We start from the raw sequence: 20,851 nt of genomic DNA, 5'->3' as shown, positions 1-20,851 counted from the left end.
GGATGAAAAAGTGGGCGTAAATAATGGTGCAACCTTGGAGACATAAGTAGACACAAAAAAGGGGCAAAAATGGGCATAAAAATAGCTCAAAATTGAATGCAAAAAATTATGCAAAACTTGATGCAAAAACAAATACAAAAGTAGACGTAAAAAATGGCTCTAAATTGAATGTACTGTTAGACACAAAATAAGATGCAAAGGTGGAAAAAACACATGACTCAACATAACATGCAAATATAAATGAAAATTTGGATGCTCAAAATGATGTAACATTGGATGCAAGAAATGGTGTTAAAAACGAAGCAAAATTGGATGCAACAAATGATGCAAAATATGGTGCAAAATGGGATGGGAAAAATGGAGACAAATCAAACGTAAAAGTGGACGTAAAAAATGGTCCAAAAAAAGATGAAAAAATGGGCACAAAAATGGATGCAAAATTTGGTGCTAAATCAAATTCAACACATGGTGCAAAGATAGGCACCAAAGCTGGTGCAAAAATAGGTACAAAACTAGAAGCAAAAACTAGTGTAAGACTAGATGCAAAACCTGGCATAAGACTATATGCAAAAAATGACACAAAATGGATGCAGAAAAAGACGTTAAATTGGATGCAAAATATGATGTAAACTTGATGCAAATGATGGCACAAAAATGGAAGCAAAGAATGACAGAAAATAGGAAGAAAAAGATGATAAAAAATAGATGCAAAAATGACACAAAACTAGAAGCAAAACCTATCATAAAATAAGATGCAAATCTTGGTTCAAAATTTGACGCAAAAAATGATGCATAGTTTGGTGTAAAAAATTATGCAAAATCTAGCGTGGAAAAGGATGCAAAATCAGACGCAAAAAAGGACGCTTTAAAAATTGTAAAATAGAGCTAGATTTAGCGCCAGGTTGCTCATCACAATTACAAAAAAAATGCACTAAAATCTGATGCTAAATCTAGCGCAAATCGCTGGTCTGTTGTAGTGTTTGTCTGGTACCTGCAGAAAAGAGTTGTCATCAAGCTACTTTTCTAAATCAATGAGAGCATTCTCCACATCTATTATGTTGTTGTCTTGGTCCACTAGGGTACCTTCCACCCATTTTGTTTGGTTTGTATATGCTTCTATTTCAGGTATGGGATGGTGGATGAAAGGTCCTAGCTTGACCTTTTGTCTCTTCTTTGTGATAAATTCCAAAGGATCATATCTCCAGACAAAACTTCTCTGGAACTTCATATTCTGTAGTATCAAATCTGCCTCTTTTCTAGCCTCTCTAGAGTTGCATATGAAGGGGCCTAGTTGGTCTTTTATTTTGAAATTGGCCTTCTTCTTGGCATTGACGAAGTTTACCTCATCTACATTGATAATTTGCCTATAGTATTCTAATGCAAACAACCTCATAGGGAGGTATCTTGGCAACTTATATGGTGCAAGCATGCAACCATATATCCTGATTTTTGTGTGGTTCTAGTAAAGGTACCAGTCACCCACTTTGTTTTGTTTTGACAGTTGAAAGACTCTCTTTATTTCTGAATTGATTCTTGGAGGAGGGTTTCCAGTCAACATTGTCATAACTGGATGTACAAATAAGCCAATGAAGTCTGAATAAGAGTATGGAGACCGATACTCGTGGACTAATGAGGTCCAAAAAATGACTGACTTGGGTTGACCCTTGGTGTCCAGTTTTTGGAGGGTGAATGGGAATTTCTCTGATTGATGATATAAGAACATATGGTATAAAAGTGTGGAGTATTTGAGAACCCTTTCATTTCCCATTATTGTGAACTACTCATGCATTCTGTCAGCTATGAATGTGGCAATGTCATAAATGGTTGCAGGAGGTTGTCTTGGGATATATATGGACATGAAATCCAGAATAATTTCATCAATATACTCACTTGTGGAGTAACCCAAAACACAATATATCATGGCTACAATATTTCGGCCCCAAGGGGAAAATATAGTTGCTACATATGGAGGGGGGTCTCTAGGGATGTGCTTCTCTTCTCTGATGAAGGTTTGGAGTAATTGGGCCAATTTTGCAGAGCTGAGTTTAGTATATAAATCCAACAGATCTCCAATTGAGAGGGGAGTTAGGTTTGGCCCTGGTTGGAGCTGCAACATTTCATTTATAGACTCAGCAGTGATGGTGAAAAGGACCTTCTGGTCATGAGACATGATGGTTCTCTAACTTGGGACGTAACAAGCATAGCACATATGCACAATTTAAGGAAAAATGTGGACTTGCGGGAACTGGTACTTGGGCAAATTTGACTCCAAAAGGCCGAATTCATCAGCATGGTCCAGGAACTCGTCCCTACTTTGGCAATTTATTTTGAGCAAGAGCTCTATGACAGTGGTATCTTTTATCTGCGAATATTTATCTACTATGGGAAGGTGGTCCAGGTCTAAATGGGGTGTAGAGATGGCTCTCACTTCCATAGCAATTGGAGAAGCCATACTTAGTTCTTATGGATTTGAGTATGGGGGGTAATTTTAAGTTTTTATGGAAATGGTGTTCTTGCATAAGGTTTTGGTCTAAAGTGTAAAAACCAAAATAAATCTGATTATTTTCTACTTAACTTAAAGTGTTATGAGGGAAATTTACTGTAATTGGACAACTGAGCAGGTTTTCCATGGTTAAATACCTGGAATTGGGTGAATCTGACTATAACTGGTACTTGACAGGGGTTCGCAGGGGTCTGTATGGCTTTGGTATGGGTGGATGACTGTGTCAGACTGTCTGCAACTTTTGTGGAGCAATTGCTGAGGTTCGTGAGCTATTTCTGCAGTTTGCAGGAGTTGCAAAGATGCTCTGAGTTTTCAAAGGCAAACGCGCAAAAAGAGCGAAAAGAGGGCTAATAAGGCTTTTATAGGAAAACGGTCAATTTTGGCGGGTTTTCCATAATGGATGAATAGTGGTAGTTTTTGGTTGGAAAGGGGAAGTGGTTTGGGAGGTCCATCGCACTGCTTTTATGGTGCAGGTAGTATTCGGGAGGGGCCACCCGATTCCATTCAGTGCTTGACACATAGCGTCGGGGGCGAAGGGGAAAACCGCCTCATCGGGCGAGTAAAGGGCGGACATCAGGTTGGCCTGATATGGATGAGAGGCATTGGATGTAAAGGAGGGACGATTAACGGTGGTTGGGAGATGGGAGTTGCGCGGTGATTTAACCACAATTTTTTCGCGGGGGGGGGCGCATGGGCATAATCATGGTGGTATAAGATTATCTTAACCTTTAATTTCACCAGGGCACTCTAATGAGGGATTAAGGGCTAAGGCGGGGTTATTAATATATTTTTGTGGGATATAGGTAGTAATATAGTTTATAATTAAACTAAGGGGTGGGGTTAATTTATACACAGGAATTAAATATATACGGGAAATTGGGTTTTTCGGGGATTTTGTATATATTAATAAAAGTTAATATGAAGTGAAATGAACGGGGGGGACTTGACTTAGGATAAATGTTACATGGTGGGTTTTTTTAACATAGAACATGTTTGTTATGGGTTTTCCCTAGGCAAAAGATTTAGCCTTTAGGAAAAGGGTTTTTTTGGGGGGGATGAATGAATTGCAAGGGGTTTTTAACACCTTTATTTCCTAAGTCATCAAGCCGAGGGTCCAGTCCCTCTAGAAGTCAGAGAAATTCTCTGAGCCTCTTTGACTTAAGGAGCTAAAGATATTAATCTTTTATTATGAAGGGGAAGTTAAAGAGTGATGTAGGGGTTAAAATGAAAGATAAGGATGTTAAATGAATCATGTTGTGAGCCATTGCCTTTGCTTATGTACCACTTATGCATATTTAAAAAAATGCATTTGGAAAAATATCATAAGTGCTTTTCATGTAATCACAAGACATTTCTGCAACCTTTCTACTACTTACCCACTTACTCATCCTACCATTTTCTCTTCACTTTATTTGGGTGCATTTAGGCTAGCAAACCCTTATCAATCTTTTTCTTTTCTTTACAAAATAAACTATCTAATTCTATGATCCAAAATGGATCCTAAAAACCCTCTAAGTCTTCCAAAAAAAAAAAACCTATCGTAAAGGATGAACCTTTAAAGATGGCGGAAAACACTATCGGGAGTGAAAAACATGAAGAAACAATGAAAAACAGAGCTATCGGGGGCTTAAACAACTTTGCATGAGAGCCGTTGGATCTAGCTGATCAACAGTCCAGATCCGATCACATATCACAATCGGTGGTGGCAAGCGGAGGTTATCGGAGGTGGCCATATGACAGTTGCGATAGTGATCAGCGTGAGTCAACGAGGACCGTCGATCAAGCGCGCAAATTGACGACCCAGGTTAACTCGCGATATCGCATCGGTAGAATGTAAAGGAGCGCTTACCAATGACCTGGGGACTATGGGATATGCGATTGTGATATATCGCATCGCATTATCGCATCGGAGAAATACAAAGGAAAGAGGTCGATATACTTGCGACTTGCGATAGCCAGACCTGATGGCTTTATGGATGAAATTTAATATAATTTGAGTTCCAAAAAAGGGCTTTTTCTATGTAAAATCACATTTTTGTTAAATAAATGAAAAACAAAGGAAATACGAATTGGTGGATAAAATGGACCCGAAAGGGTTTTTATATGTAGTGATATGTGTTTTGAGTTCCGAAATGAGCGGGATTTCGGATGGGCCTTAGGTGGTAAGTGGTATTGGCGGGGCTCCGCCCGAGCCCATACACTGGCCGACAGATGGCTAGGCATCAGAGAGAGAAAACCACCCTTTTCATGCGGGTAATCTCCGGGTGCATAAGCTACCAGAAATCAATAGCAACTGTTGGATCAACGATCACATAGATCAACGGTAGACTTGCGATAGCACCCAAAGACAGATCCGAAGGGACTATAGGGCAGAATTGATAATATTTCAGGTCCGATAGACTGCGTTTGGGCATATTTTCCTGTGTTTTTGTGTATTTCTCTGTGTAAACAAGAATGACTATTTTGGTGATTTCAAAGGCACCGATGGTCCCTTCTGTTTCATAATAGGTGGCCACCATACCTGAAGACGTTATACCATGATTGGTTAACGCTCAGAGGGGATTTGAACAGACAGAGGCTGAAAGCTAGAGAGCCTAGAAGAGGAAACGAACAGATAGCAGTGATTGGCTTAAAAGCCACTGAATGACAAAGACAAAGGCAGGCAGTGCTGAGACAGAGAGAATAGAGAGACAGAAAGTGAGAGGGAGAGTCTGTGTACTCAGAGAGACTTGCGGGATTCAAGTAAACTCCTGTTGTTTTGTATATGTTCTGTTGAGACTCAAATTGAGCTCACTTTGTAGAACTCTGCTCTTGAAGACATAATAGAGAGGTCACCACTGAAGGCTAGACCAGGAGACGTAGCCCAAGAGTTTTGGGTGAACTCCTTGATTATTTGTTGTGTTATGTGCGTATCTCTTATGTTTCTTTAACTGCTTCATTGTCTATATTATTCGCAATCTTATCGATCTATTGCACTAAGTAATATAGGAAAATCCATGCACATGAGTTAGTAATACCTTAATATTAGTCTAAGATCTCATTATCAGATCAAGTGGTATCAGAGCTTTAGGTTTGCTAAGGTTAGACAAGCTTGTGCTGGATTGTTGAATGCTAACTAGGTCAAAGCTCAAAATAGGAGAAGGAGAACTTGTTGAGGCTAATATAGAAATTGGAAGAGTCTATCCTAAGAGGAGAATGGCCAGAGAAGTCCCATTGGAATCAGAATCTCAGTTCATGGACAGTTTCATGACCATGAGAGCCATGGTGGAAGAGATGTATCGAGAATTTAAGAAAGGTCGAGGTGAAAGTACTTCAACCTCCAAACAAGGCAAAGGAGCATAGGAACCTTCTCTATATGCCCCAGAGGGAAAAGGGAAAGGGGAAAAACTTTCTCCATCATCTCCTCCACCATCACCTCCATCATCCTCATCTCGTAGCCCTGAAAAGAAAAAGAAGAAAACATATGTGATTAAATTAAATGTGAAATTTGATTTGCCAATCTATGTTGGAGAATTAAATGCAAAAAAGCTAGATAACTGAATTAGACAGATTGATGTATATTGCAAGGTGCAAAACATTGATTCAGAGAGGAGAAATATTTAGCTGGCTAGCCTTCGCCTTAGAGGAACTGCCCTAGTTTGGTGGGAAGGCAAGACACAAGCTGATTTTAAGAAGCATGGTAAAATTCTTTCTACTTGGAATGAATTTGTTTCTGCCATTAAAAAACAATTCTATCCACTAGCTTATATGCAGCAAGCAATGATGAGTTGGCAAACTCTTCGCCAATTAAAGGGCCAAAGTGTACAAAGATATACCTAGGAATTTAGAAAAATAGCTTTAACTCTAGGCATATCTCTAGACTCACCTGAAACTTTATTGAAGTATATAGGTGGTCTACATAGCTATTTGAGGCACACCATTCTCATGTTCAATCCCACTAGCCTAGATGATGTATTAGTTCAGGCTACACATCCAAAGGCTAGAGGCAAGAATGTGAACCCAAATATTAGGGGATCATCAAAACCCTCTACAAGCAAGAACAAGGAAAAGAAGAAGCACAAAAGGAAAGAGAGGAAGGCAAACATTGTACAGAAAGACAAACCTTCATGCACTCACTACAAGAAGGATGGACACGATGATGAACACTACTGGTCTTTGCATCTGGAGCTGAAACCTAAGAAATTCGGTGGTAAGATGAATAAGATTGTTGCTGCTATTCAGAAGGACTTGGGGTCAGACTCAGGTGATGAAACAACAGTCATAGTCACATGTATAAAAGTTAAAAATTCTGAAGCATCTACAAGTAATTCTACTCAATCTATTGATAATGAAGATAATGAGAGGAAACAACATGAGATTTTTCATATTAGAGTTATTTCCAAGCATCAGAAGATTGATACTTTATTTGATAGTGGTTCACAAATAAACTTGATTTCTGAAACAATTGTAAAGAAGTTTGGCTTACTAACAACACCTCACAAGAAACCATATCCATTAGGTTCGGTATGTGATAAAGCAAAGCTACAAGTGACTAGACAATGTAAACTTAGGTTTTCTATTGGGTCAACATTTGTAGATGAGGTTGAGTTAGATATAGTTCCCTTGGATATATGTGGTATTGTTTTAGGAAGTCCTTACTTGTATGATAGAAAAGCCATTTTCTATAGAGCTGAAAATAAGTATCAACTCACTAAAGATGGAATAGAATATATTGTAAGAGCTCATAAACTCAAAAATAACTACTCTCTCATAAACTTAGGGCAGATGAAAAGAATTGTAAATTCATGCAAGCAATTTTTACTAATGGTTGTAAAGGAAAAGACCCCTGATAAAACCAATGTGTTTGAAGGCTATGATGCTAAACAGAAAGTTGATTTAGATAAAGTTGTTTCAGAATATGATATCCTATTTCAAGAACCTAAAGGCCTTCCACCCAAAAGGGAAATAGTACATGATATTCATTTGCAGCAAGATGATCCATTGCCTAACATCGGAATATACAGGTTATCCTCTTTAGAGAATGCAGAGATCAAGAAGCAGGTATAGGAGCTGCTCGATAAAGGGTCCATCAGGCCAAGCACATCACCATGGGGATCTCCAATTATACTGGTGAGAAAGAAATATGGTTCGTGGAGGATGTGCATTGATTACAGAGCACTGAATAAAATAACGATCAAGAATTGTTATCCTCTTCCTTGCATTGATGATCTATTAGATCCGCTGAAAGAAGCAGTTTACTTTTCCAAGTTAGACTTGCATAGTGGCTATCATCAGGTCAGAGTAGCAGAACAAGATGCATGGAAGATTGCTTTCAAAACAAAGCAAGGGCTATATGAATGGCTGGTTATGCCTTTTGGCTTAACTAATGCTCCTGCCACTTTCATGAGAGTTATAAATGATGTACTCAAACCTTTTATTGATGATTTTGTAATTGTATATTTAGATGACATTCTTGTTTTCAGTAAAACATGGGAAGAACATTTGAAGCATGCAAAGAAGACTTTAGATGTTTTGAAAAGAGAAAATCTCTATGTAAGGTTATCAAAATGTGAATTTGGCAAAACATATTTAAATTATTTGGGTCATATTGTAGGGGGTGATGAATTGAAGATAGATCCCTCTAAGGTTGAAGTCATTGTGAACTGGCCTAAACCCAAATCTGCTACAGAAGTTAGGAGCAGCACAATATTGGAGAAATTTTATTGCTAACTTTTCCTTGATTGCAGCGCCCTTACATGCTTTAACAGGATTGAACAAGGTGTTTTAGTGGGGTGGCAAACAACAGAAAGCCTTCGACACCTTGAAATAAAAAATTAGTACAACACCAGTACTAGCATTGCCAAATCTTCAACGACCATTTGTGATTGAAACAGATGCCAGTGACTATGCCATGGGAGCAGTGTTGATGCAACATGGTAAACCCATCTGTTATCATTTTGAGACATTTACGTTTGCAGTAGTTAATTATCCCACATATGATAAAGAATTGTATGCATTAGTACAAAATGTGAAAAAGTGGAAACATTACATAATGGGAAAAGAAACAATTATACATACAGATCATCAACCACTTCAATATTTGTACTCACAAACTAAATTGCATCAATCAAGACACTATAGGTGGATGGGTGTTCTACAACAGTTTCATCTTGTCATCAGATATAAGAAAGGCATACACAATAAGGTTGCATATATGCTATCAAGACCAATCATAAATGCATCTACTATACTTAAGCATAACTCAGTATTGCATGAAACCCAGATTGAACAATATGCTCAAGATGTAGATTTTAAAGATGTATATGCAACTTTAAGTCATGCCAAACAAGTAGAAGAATTGGATCATCATGTTAAGGACCAACTCTTATATCATTTGGGAAAGTTATGCATTCCTCAAACTGAAAGAGTTAACATAATCCGAGAAGCACATACTTCTCTAATATCAGGTCATTTTGGTGTAAGTAAAAGAGTTGCACAACGGCAAAGATTCTGTTATTAGCCAAGAATGCATGAAATAGATTCTAGATATATTAAAGGGTGTACCATGTGTGCCAAAAGCAAGCCCAGCAATAGAAAACTAGGCTTGTACACTCCACTTCCAGTTCCTTCTCATCCTTGGGAAAGTGTTTCCATGGACTTTATTGGGGGATTGCCAAAGTCTAGAAAAGGTCATGATTATTTATATGTTATTGTGGATAGGTTCAGAAAAATGTGTATTTTAATACCTTGTAACACGCAGATTACAGTTGAACAAACAACGAAGTTGTTCTTTCAGCATGTATGGGTTCATTTTGGGTTACGCACTTCTATTGTATCTGATCGAGATTCCCGATTTGTTGGGAAGTTTTGGTCAAGTCTGTGGGAATTGATGGACACCAGATTGAAGAAGAGCACAACATTTCATCCACAAACATATGGCCAAACAAAGGTAGTCAATAGGACAGTGATCCATTTGCTCATGGGCTATTTCATCAAGCATCCCAAGCTTTGGGATGAACATTTGTGTTACGTGCAACATGCTTACAACCGTGCCAAGCACTCGTCTACACAAAGATCCCCTTTTGAGACTTCTTTTGGTTTTACACCAAGGTCTCCGTTGGATTTTGTCTTTGGAAAGCACATAGCAGTTGATGGACACAGTGATGTGGACAAAGCAACCAAGTTCATTGAATAGATACAAAAAATTCACCAGGCAGTGCAGGAATAGCTGGAAAGAAGCCAAGCCAAGTACAAGGCAAGGCATGATAAGCATCGAATTGAACATAGCTTTGAAGTTGGTGATCAAGTCTGGCTATACATCTGCAAAGACACAATGCAAGGTGAAGGTAAGAAGCTAAAGCCGATAAGGTATGGGCCTTTCAAGATACTTGAGAAAATTGGTGAAATCGCCTTGATTTGCCAGCTTATATGCATATCTATTCAGTCATTAATGCAGAGAACTTGAGATTATATGAACCTTCATTGATTGAAGATCCCGAAGAGAAAAGTTAGTTTCCTTCTATTGATGATCTGTTTCTTGAATATCTCAATGAGTTGCAAGAAGACACAATTATCGACAGGAAGGTGAGAACTACACGTAGAGGGGATGTTGAGTACCTAAGAATCGGGCTCAAAGGTTCGAAACTAAGCAGTGCAAGATGGATAGAGATTGGACAAGTGAGAAAGTTGTATCCTCACTTGATCGATGCTTAAAAACCAACTTTTGGTTGTCCAAAAGCTTCTTCAGTGGGAAGGCGTGATCCAAAATGGATCCTAAAAACCCTTTAAGTCTTCAAAAATGAAAAAACTATCTCAAAGGATGAACCTTTCAAAATGGCGGAAAACACTATCGGGAGTGGAAAACATGAAGAAACAGTGAAAAGCAAAGCTATCAGGGGCTTAAACAACTTTGCGTGAGAGCCATCAGATCTAGGCAATGAACAGTCCAGATCCGATCGGCATATCGCAATTGGCGGTGGTAAGCAGAGGTTATCGAAGGCGACCATATGACAGTTGCGATAGTGATTAACGTGAGCCAACAAGGACCATCGATCAAGCGCGCAGATCAATGACGTAGGTTAACTCGTGATATCTCATCAGCATAATATAAAGGAGCACTTACCAACGACCTGAGGACTATGCGATATATGATTGCGATATATCACATCACATTATCGCATCGGATCAATACAAAGGAGCGGGGCCGATATACTTGCGACTTGTGATAGCCGAACTCGACGGGGTTATGGATGAAATTTAATATAATTTGAGTTCCATAAAAAGGGCTTTTTCTATGTAAAATCGCATTTTCATTAAATAAATGAAAAACAAAGGAAATGCGAATTGGGTGATAAAACGGACCCGAAAGGGTTTTTATATGCAGCGATATGTGTTTTGAGTTCCGAAACGAGTAGGATTTCGGGTGGGCCTTAGGTAGTAAGTGGTATTGGCTGGGCTCCACCCGAGCCCATACACTGGCCGACATGTGGCTAGGCACCAGAGAGAGAAAACCACCCCTTTCGGGCGGGTAATCTCCGGGTGCATAAGCCACCCGAAATCAATAACAACCATTGGATCAACGATCACATAGATCAATGGTAGACTTTCCATAGCGCCCAAATATGGACCCGAAGGGATTATAGGGCGGAATTGATAATATTTCAGGTCCGATAGATTGTGTTTAGGCGGATTTTCCCGTGTTTTTGTGTATTTCTCTGTGTAAATAGAGAACGACTATTTTGGGGATTTCAAAGGCACCGATGGTCCCTTCCGTTTCATAACAGGTGGCCACCATACCTGAAGACATTATACCATGATTAGTTAACACTCATAGGGGATTTGAACAAACAGAGGCTAGAAGCCAGAGAGCCCAGAAGAGGAAACAGACAGACGGCGCCGATTGGCTTAAAAGCCACTGAATGATAGAGACAAAAGTAGGCAATGTTGAGATAGAGAGAAGACAGAGACAGAAAGCGAGAGGGAGAGTCTGTGTACTCAGAGAGACTTGAGGAATTCAAGTAAACTCCTGTTGTTTTGTATCTATTGTGTTGAGACTCAAATTGAACTCACTTTGTAAAACTTTTCTCTTGAAGACATAATAGAGAGGTCACCACTAAAGGCTGGACCAGGAGATGTAGCCCAAGAGTTTTGGGTGAACTCCTTGATTATTTGTTGTGTTATGTATGTATCTAGTATGTTTCTTTAACTGCTTCATTGTCTACATTATTCACAATCTTATCGGTCCGTTGCACTAAATAATATAGGCAAATCCATGCACATGAGTCTGTAATACCTTAATCTTAGTCTAAGATCTCATTATCAAATCATTATAACCTTATATCATCCAAGGGCTTAGATTAAATAGTTGAGATCCTGCTATTTACTCTACCTATCTAATTATCTTCGAAGATTACATTGTTTGGTCAAATTTTATTCTTTAGCTATAAACATAAAATTCAAATCATGAAATAGCCAAGTTTAAACATTTTTACTATTCATGGATTGTGGCATAAGTAACAAGCTGCACACAATCATTTATTAAGCATAAAAGTAAATAGTAGTGGCATTTTGACTTGCACACTTTCCATGGTCTATTTTGTCTTTTAGGGTTCATATATTTTATTTTTTGACCTATTTTCATTCCTTTTGTCCTTTGATTATTCTTTTAGGAAAGCAAAGGTATGTACAATATTACAAGGCTTAATCTCAGTCAATCAAAATTATGATCCCTATTGGTATAGGAACCTAACAGTGGCTCCACTTGGGGATGGCATTTCCTGGTGAAATGTCAAGGACTTTGTAGATCAGTAGCCTTTGAATTTCTGTTGATGTTACCTTGCCAAATGTTCCTCTATGCTTCTGCATTATTAATACTTATGACATTTATTTTTTCAAAGCTTAGGGCCTTCTCTTCAGGCTTCAACTTCAAAAAATCACCATCCAATCCAAACTAAAATTTTTGGATAAAAATTGAATATGTACAATGGAAAGTAAAAATCAATAGTTAGGTCCAAAATAGTGTTTGAGCATTTGACCATTCACTGGTCCTCATTCTGCTTCTGTACCATCCATTTCTCTGAGGAAGAAAGCATTATTACCTTTAAAAGCATAAATGATATATGGGCCTTTCCATGGGAAGTCAAATTTCCCATGTTTACCTTTGTCTTCCCTCCTTGAATCCCACTTAAGTACTTTGTCACCAAGGTAGAAATATTCAGCCTTGGTTATCTTATCAAAAATCTTCTTAATCCTTTCATGCACAATTTGAGACCTAATATAAACTTCCTCCTTGGTTTGTTGAAGGTCAATGGTTTGGTTGATTCTCCTTTGGATACTATTTCGTTCAACTTGCATTTCTTGAAGCAAATTCATCACTGGTGTACCCAAGGAAGATGGAAAAACAACTTCCATTCCATAAACTAGCTGGTAGGGAGAAGTACCAATTGATTTCTTAGTGGTTAGTCTATCTTCCCATAAGGCATTGACTAGATTTTTGTTCCATGTTTTCTTATTATCCTCTAACAACTTTTTGATGATGTTCACTAGGCTTTTGTTTGAGGACTTTGCCAGTCCATTTCCTTGAGGATAATAGGCTATGGAATGGCCCAGGGTTATATGGTTCTTTTTGCAGAACTCTATCATTCTTTTGGATTTAAAGGCTACTGCATTATCAGTAATGAGCTTAGTTGGACATCCAATTTGTGCAAGAATGTTATTCTCAGGGAAGGTTATGATAACATTGTCAGTGGCTTGCCTTGAAGGTATGGCCTCTATCCATTTGGTGAAACAGTCTGTGGCAGTGAGGATCCATTTGTGTTGGGCAGAGGAGGGTGGGTGAATTTCACCAATGAAGTCTAGACCCCATCGTTGAAAAGGTGTTTCAGTAGAGATTGGCTTGAGGGGTAACAGTAGAAGCTTTTTCTTTCTGTAAAGAATTTGACATTTGTGACAGGAGTTCACATTTTTCTTGACATCAGAAAACAAAGTTGGCCAATAGAAACCAGCTCTAAGAATTTTATCTGCAGTGGTTGTCCAATAAATGTGTCCTCCACAGCCACTTGCATGAAACACTTGCAATACTTTGTTAGATTCATCTTTTAATAAACAGTTGAGAAGAATACCTTCATGATTCCTCAAAAACAAAGCATTGTCTAATATACAAAATTTTAAGGACTTCATCTTCAAAAATCTACTTTTGGTCTTTGATAATCCAGAAGGAGCTTGTAAATTTTGTAAAACATAAATGATATCAGCATACCATGGTGACTCAATAAAGGCCTGGTTGATTACTGGAGTCGCCATCTCCTCTTCATTATCTATTTGTGCAGTTAATTTTATATCTAGGGCCTGACAGTTTGACTCAGCCATGGGCTTGGCTAAATCTTTGCCCTTAATTAACTTAGTTGGCTTGATTTCTATGTCATATTCTAAAATAGTAGCAATCAATTTTCCCCTCTTTCCGTCTGGACCACCCTGAGTTAGGATGTCTTTGACTACCGAATTGGGAACATAGGCTACTATATGAGAATATAAAATGCATACTCTAAAGTCCTTGATAGCTTTGACCAAAGCAAAAGCTTGTTTTTCCATTATGTTATATGTTAAGGGGGCATCTCTCAGCACCTTGCTAAAAAATGCAATAGGTTGTTCATCACCCTGGTCTGTAGCAAAACTGCAGCAATTGTGTGCTCAGAAGCAAAGGAAAATAAGATGAAATCTCTGTCAAAGGTTGGACTGATGAAAACTGGTGTTCTAGTTAAGGCTAGTATGTCTTCAAAGGATTTCTTAGCCTCAACAATCCATTTTATGGTCGAATCTTTTTTCAACATATTGTTCAGTGATCTAATTAATTCTGCTAGATTAGAAATAAATCTCCTAAGAAAGTTAATTTTCCCTAAGAAAGCTTGTAATTCTATAATGTTTCTTGGATGTTGTATCTATAAGATGGCTTCTATTCTTGCAGGGTCTATTCGAATACCGTCTTTTGAAATTATATGACCTAGTAACTTTATTTCTTCTAACCCAAACAAAGAATTCTTGGGGTTAAAAGAAATTCCATATTTCCTACATTTAATAAAAACCTGCCTTAGATGATCCGAATGCTGGTTGTCAGATTTTGAAAATACAGTAATGTCATCTAGATATATTACTAGGAAATCATGGATTTCTTTAGCAAAGGCTATATCCATAACCCTTTGGAAAGTGGCCCCCGCATTCATTAGTACGAAAGGCATTTTCACATACATGAATGTGCCCCAAGGAGTAGTGAAGGCAGTCTTGGATTGATCATCAGGATGAACTAAGATTTGATTGTAACCCGAAAAGCCATCCAATAATGAGATCCTAGTTGATCCAACTACCCTTTGCAAAATACAGTCCATTTTGGGGAGAGGATAATTGTCTTTAAGGGATACTTTATTGAGGTTTCTAAGGTCCACACAGATTCTGATCTCCCAGTTTTCTTCCTAGTTGGTATTAAGTTCGAAACCCAATCAGAAAATCTAATTGGTGCAATCAGTTTAGCATCATACATTCTCTGGATTTCTTTTTTAATTGAAGGTAATAGGACAGGATTTATCCTTCTATGTTTTTGTCTAAAAGGTTTTTTGATTTTATTTTATAAGGATTGTGTGTTGTATGATGCTGGTGTCATAGGATTTGAGGTCCTCATAACTCCAAGCAAAGACATCCTGAAATTATTTTAATAATTCAATGTATTTTACTCTTTCAGTGGGAGGTAATGATTTAGAAAGTTTGATCAATTTTGGATCTTCATCAGTGCCTATATTACACTCCTCCATATCAGATTTCAAAGGTTCCATTTTAGGCTTTCTAGGAATATCATTTGAATCAAACAAGTCTTCCAAAGGGGTTAATCCTCTAGGTAAGAAATTGTCTTTGAGATTGATTACTTCAGTGCCTTCGTTAATTATCTCATTAATCTCAACTTGCTCTAGGTTGTCTACATCTGATTTTGTGAATTTAGTGGGATGAAATCTATCTATCTCTTCACCTTCTATCTCATTTGCTTCTATTTTATCTTTAGTGTTAGAATCTATTGATGTGTTAGTATCTATATTGCTATTTGCAAATTCTTATTCTGAGATCAAAAGGTTGTTTATTTGTTTATCATCAGCAAATATTTTCTAGTTCTTCAAATTATCTGGAATTGTAGGCCTATGCCTTACTTCTGCAGTGTACTGATAGTTAGGCTGAAAGGGTAACTTGCAGGTGCTAGCAAACATTACTAAACTATGAGCCTGCATATTAGGTTTTCTAGGAATTACGGTAACTTTGGTTTCTAAGAAAGTGTTTAGTATTTCTACAATGGTTCCTCTATAACAACTTAATCTAGGGTTTTTGGTCATATATACAACATTAATTTGTTTTATCACTAATTCAGAGTCTCCCATGACATAAACTCTTATAGTTCCTATCTTCCTAACTAATCTAAGACCTAAAATTAGTGCTTCATACTCAGCCATATTGTTAGTACATTTAAAATTTAGTCTGTATGCAAGGCCTTCTGAGTAATCATTCTCCAGATTGTATATCCAAACTCCTGCTCCTGCTCCAAACTTATTGACTAACCCATCAATCTCAAGATGCCACAATATCTCATGTTCATAATTATCATCATCTGTTTCCACCAATTTTTCCTCATCTTGACTACTTTGTTTAGTGGAAAGTTCTAAAGTTTGGATCATTTCCTCTTGTTTTGAAACTGCAATTTCTTTTGGTTCTATATCAACACTGTTTAAAAGAGTTTCTTGTGTTTCATCAATATTATACAAAATAAAAGAATCAATGTCTGAATGTACAGAGTAGATAGGAAAGTTTTAAGGCCGATCCTGGCTACTCACCATGTATTTCCTTAAGGTTTCTTGGTACAACTTCTTGGGTTGTCCAAAAACAAAAATTGTTGCATATAACATGTCAAGTTGTAGAGATCCTTGAAGTTTTGCTCCCCATGAACTGGATAACAGCATGCCATACTTCGGTGGGATGTCAGCAACCACAATATCCATAAGGATGCTCTTGGCAGGATATTGAACTAAGGCAACAAACAGGTCTTTAATCAACCCCAGATACTTACTTGGCTTGAGGCAAACGAAAATAAGTCCTTGTAAGGACTTGTAATGTCTAGGTTCAATTTTTCCATTATTGATTTGGGCATTAAGTTGAGGGAGGCCCTAGAATCTAACATTGCATTATGAAGGATTTTGTCATGGATGCTAAGGCTAATGTAGAAAAGTGGTATTCCTCCTTCTAGTGGTTTGCCATTGACATCTGGACCAAATATAAGTTCAAGTTGGTCATCAAACAGGTTAACATAATCCTCATTTTCAGCGAGGTTCAGGGTCTAGTTTATCTGTGTTTTGTAGGTTTCATTCTTGATTAACTCTATCAAAGGGACTAAAATCTTTAGCTTAACTACCTCACACCCTTTGTGAACCTATACACCCTCTACGAATGTCTCCAGCCCTTAGTTTTCTGAAAATACCCACGCCCATGTGGGGGATTTGGAAAAGGTTCAAACTGCTGACGAAAGTGATCGAACGTCAGCAACCAGTCGATTAAATATTGATATTATATAACTCCGTCACGATTTATATCCCAGCTTTTTGAGTGGTTGAAAATTGGTCAAACCCACCTCCATCTCTACCTTCATTTTAATTTGCAGTAGAGGATGGTAGGGGGTTGTGTAGAGGGAGCAGGAGTATCAGACGAAAGAGCACAGCAATACCAGGGCCGAGTAATGCTCTATGTTGTTTTTGCATGCATGGTTGCTACGATTGGGGGCTCCATCTTTGGCTATGATATCGGTATATCAGGTATGTATATTCGATGTATATCCAATAAACTTATGTATGTGTTATGGTGTAAAATTTATTTTTGGGAAAAGAAAACTATGAGTGAACTTCTCCCATCATTAGGTACAAGAAGTAATAAACATAAAACTTTTCCTATCAGTTCCCATTATTAAGAACAAGAAGCATCTCTCATCATCACGGACAAGAAATAATAAACATAGAGCTTCTCTAATCAAAAACCAATAAACATAGATTAACACTATGTTTATTGTTTCTTGTTCTTGATAATGGGTGCGTTCATCTGAAATGTTAGAAGTTTCACCTTTTCATCACACAGTTTTCTCCAAAAATCGCTTCTTTTCAATTTCAGTTTATAGTTAATGACAAGAAGTAATAAACATAGAATTTGTCTCATCAAAAACCAATAAACATAGATTAACACAACATAGATTAACACTACGTTCATTGTTTCTTTTTCTTGATAATGAGTGCATTCATCTGAAATGTTAGAAGTTTCACCTTTTCATCACACAGTTTTCTCCGAAAATCGCTTCTTTTCAATGTTTAATGACAAGTAATAATTTGCACCTATCTTGATCCCACTATTCACCATCCACCTATAAGACAGGAAGATAATACCCAACTTCTTCAAACCAAACATTCTCATCTCCGATTCACAGAAAAGCATGCCATGAATATCATGCTCAAGCATGCCACTAGTAAAATATATAGGCATGCCACTTCCGTCTACTAAGCTTGTTAGTTAGACTAAGGAGGAAACAGTGACATCGTCATAGATTCGTGAGATGCAGAATGTGAGTTTATTGTGGGAGTCAAATGGGCAGTTCTCTCTGCACCGTGATTTATGAAAGTTGTTTGTCTTGGCTCAGCGTCTAAATTAATGAGGAAAGAAAGACACTGTAATAAATCTGTGAGATGCAGAATCTGAGTTTACTGTGGAAGTGAAATGTGTGTTTCTCTCTGCACCGTCATTTATGAATGCTGATTCTTTTGGCTCAGCGGCAACTTCTGAATGGTTGGTTAACATCAACAAAACCTCTGACATTGCTGGCCGCAGTGCCCATTGGCCTTGAGTGCAGAGAAGCACAATTTTTATCACTCTTAGCGCCTGATCTTTTGGGTAGTTCCCCTCTAATAACGAGTCAGCAATATCCAAAGCATGATCATTCTGAAATCGATTCCAAGCCTAAACAATTCAGCAAAATTCTCAATACATGGTTTTAAATGAGCTTATTTATCATAATCGTGGGAACTAAACTTATCTAATAAACTAGAGACACACCCATTCCAATATTAACTACATAGAGGCATCTGATCTTGCATCCACGCACTTTCTCCCACTCAGGATCTCAAGTACCATGACCCCATAACTATAGATGTCAGGTTTTTCCGTTAATTTCCCATAGGTGGCATACTCAGGCGCAGTGTAGCCTCTGCCTCATAAAAGAAATTTGGAAACAATAAATAACTGATTTGTACAACTTGAGACATTAATGAGTACTTAAATGAATTGGATATCTTACACTATTCCTCCGACTCTGGTAGAAACATGGGTTTCGCCTTCTGGAAAGAATCTAGCCATTCCGAAATCAGCTATTTTAGGATGGAGTCTATCATCCATAAGTATATTTTCACATTTGGTATCTCTGTGTATAATTCAAACATTGGAATCCTCGTGTAGATATGCAAGGCCTTTAGCTATACCCACTATAATATTTAAACAATTTTCCCAACTCAAAACATTTCGTATCTCTCCTACGGATCTCCAATAAAAGCCTTGGTTCCACATCAATAATTGAAAGAGCATAGATAATTTAAAAAAAAACTTGAATAGTGGAAAAAATAAACAACAGAAACCTACCAAACAAATGCTTGTTAAGCCTGTTATTTGACATGAACTCGTATACCAACAACCGGTCATGCGAACGCATGGAACATCTTAGTAAACGAACAAGATTACGGTGACGGACGCTGGTCAGGAGCTTCACTTCTATAAAAAAATCCTCTACAGCTTGAGTATTCTCCCATCCATTCAGTTTCTTAACTGCGATATCAGTCCCATCACGAAGTATCCCCTGCTCATCGATTAATTCATTAGAGTTAGTATGAAAATACAGCTTATATTTAGACAAAATTGTCAAAACCATTTTTAATATTATACTTTATAAACTTCATCGAATCCTCCTTTGCCGAGCATATTGTTTTCATCAAAGTCATGAGTCGCTTGTCTGAGAACCTCGTAATCAAAGACAAATTGCTGGAAATTTTCCCTCGCAGCAAAATTATCATCTGCTCAGAGCATCATAAAAATAATTTTATCATAATGTTCGATTACAACCAAGAAGTCAGAAGAATGTGGGAAATAGCTGTATAATCACCTGTTTTATCATTATTCTTGCGATGTCTAATACGTCGATAGAAAAGTATGAAGCACATCACCACAACCAAAGTTGTAAATGTGTTAGAAAACCTGGACAGATGAATCTAGCTAGTAAAGGTTGAACACACAGCTTGGTAGAGAAAAAACACTGTAAGAAAATTCAAAGAACAAAAGAATGATTCATTAGAAAATAGGTTACAATGCTCATAATATAGCATTACTAGGTGAAGATCCCAAGGTAATGCACCATAGCGGTGATCAATGAGATGACTCAACACCTACAACAAGTTCCAAAGAGAACTAGCCAGTTGCAAAGTTAAAGAAGGAGAAAATCGGGGAGTAAATCATGCAAAAGAACTAGCCAGTTGTGGAGTTAAAGAAGGAGAAAATCAGGGAATAAATCTTGCAGAAGGAATCTTGCATGTAGTCCCATTCTCTAACTAAGTGTCCACATGTAGGTGTGTAGTACTCCAACAACCCCCCTGAACATCACTATGGGGAAAAAAAAGAAAATGGGCCCTGGAAACTAAGGCCAAAGGTCACCCAAAATACAGTGCAAGTTGTACTAAAATTGAGGAAAGAGGGAAAACCTTGTGGAAAAAACCCCCCCCTCAAAATACAGTGTAATCAAAAGAAAAGAGGAAGACAAGACAGTTGCTAAGCAACAGTGTCCTTCACTCCAAGACGATCGCGCAGAGAGCGAAACTTCTGCTAAGTGAATGTCTTGGTGAAGATGTCTGCAGTCTATTCTATTGAAGGACAGAATTGCAAATCAATGACCCGATCATGTACTAAGTCTCTGATGTAGTGCATATGGATCTCTATGTGCTTCGTCCGCTGCCGCTGTACTAGATCCCTACAAAATTTGAGAGTGCTTTGGCTATCACACTAGATGACAATGGGCTGGTGGAACTGGATGCCCAACTCAGTGAGGAAGTGTTGTAGCCACAAAGCCTGAATGGTGATGTTGACTACTCCTCTGTACTCGGCCTCAGCTGAAGATAGAGCAATAGCAGCCTGCTTCTTGCTCGACCAACAGATAGGGCCAGACCCTACACTAAGCGAATATCTAGAGGTGGACTTGCGATCAATGTTGTCGCCTGCCCAATCAAGATTAGTAAAGCCAAGGAGATTCAATGCAGTGCCTGCTGCACA

General features: G+C 37.9%; 2 protein-coding genes across 2 annotated transcripts in view; both read right to left on the bottom strand.

Annotated features, from left to right (window-relative positions):
- The window catches only part of LOC149183199 (uncharacterized), a 133,217-nt gene extending 115,205 nt beyond the window's left edge, over positions 1 to 18,012 (bottom strand). The window contains exon 1 of the mRNA XM_089417087.1: positions 17,884 to 18,012. Coding sequence (XP_089273213.1) covers positions 17,884 to 18,007 — 124 coding nt within the window. The 5' untranslated portion in view covers positions 18,008 to 18,012. The remainder of the gene's footprint in view (positions 1 to 17,883) is intronic.
- Positions 18,013 to 18,193: 181 nt separating this feature from the next.
- LOC149183198 (cold-responsive protein kinase 1-like) lies at positions 18,194 to 18,898 on the bottom strand. Its single transcript, XM_089414865.1, has 3 exons — positions 18,840 to 18,898; positions 18,674 to 18,749; positions 18,194 to 18,484 (listed from the first exon to the last, which is right to left on the bottom strand). Exons 1-3 carry the CDS (start codon positions 18,896 to 18,898, stop codon positions 18,194 to 18,196), a joined length of 426 nt encoding a protein of 141 aa, XP_089270991.1.
- Positions 18,899 to 20,851: the final 1,953 nt, after the last annotated feature.

The sequence above is a fragment of the Pinus tabuliformis genome, chromosome 3_2 (assembly GCF_031772625.1).
Source record: "Pinus tabuliformis cultivar Carrire ecotype Pingquan chromosome 3_2, CPIR1, whole genome shotgun sequence".
NCBI lineage: Eukaryota > Viridiplantae > Streptophyta > Pinopsida > Pinales > Pinaceae > Pinus > Pinus tabuliformis.
Note: the sequence above shows the minus strand (reverse complement) of the source record. Positions and strands in the feature narration are given on the sequence as shown.

Excerpts from the sequence above, each read along its gene's own strand:
- LOC149183198 (XM_089414865.1), bottom strand. The coding sequence starts at position 18,898 with ATGGCTAGATTCTTTCCAGAAGGCGAAACCCATGTTTCTACCAGAGTC. Across the intron at positions 18,750-18,839 it reads ACCAGAGTCGGAGGAATAGT|AGGCTACACTGCGCCTGAGT; the intron begins GTAAGATATCCA and ends TTTATGAGGCAG. Across the intron at positions 18,485-18,673 it reads TCTATAGTTATGGGGTCATG|AATGATCATGCTTTGGATAT; the intron begins GTACTTGAGATC and ends AATCGATTTCAG.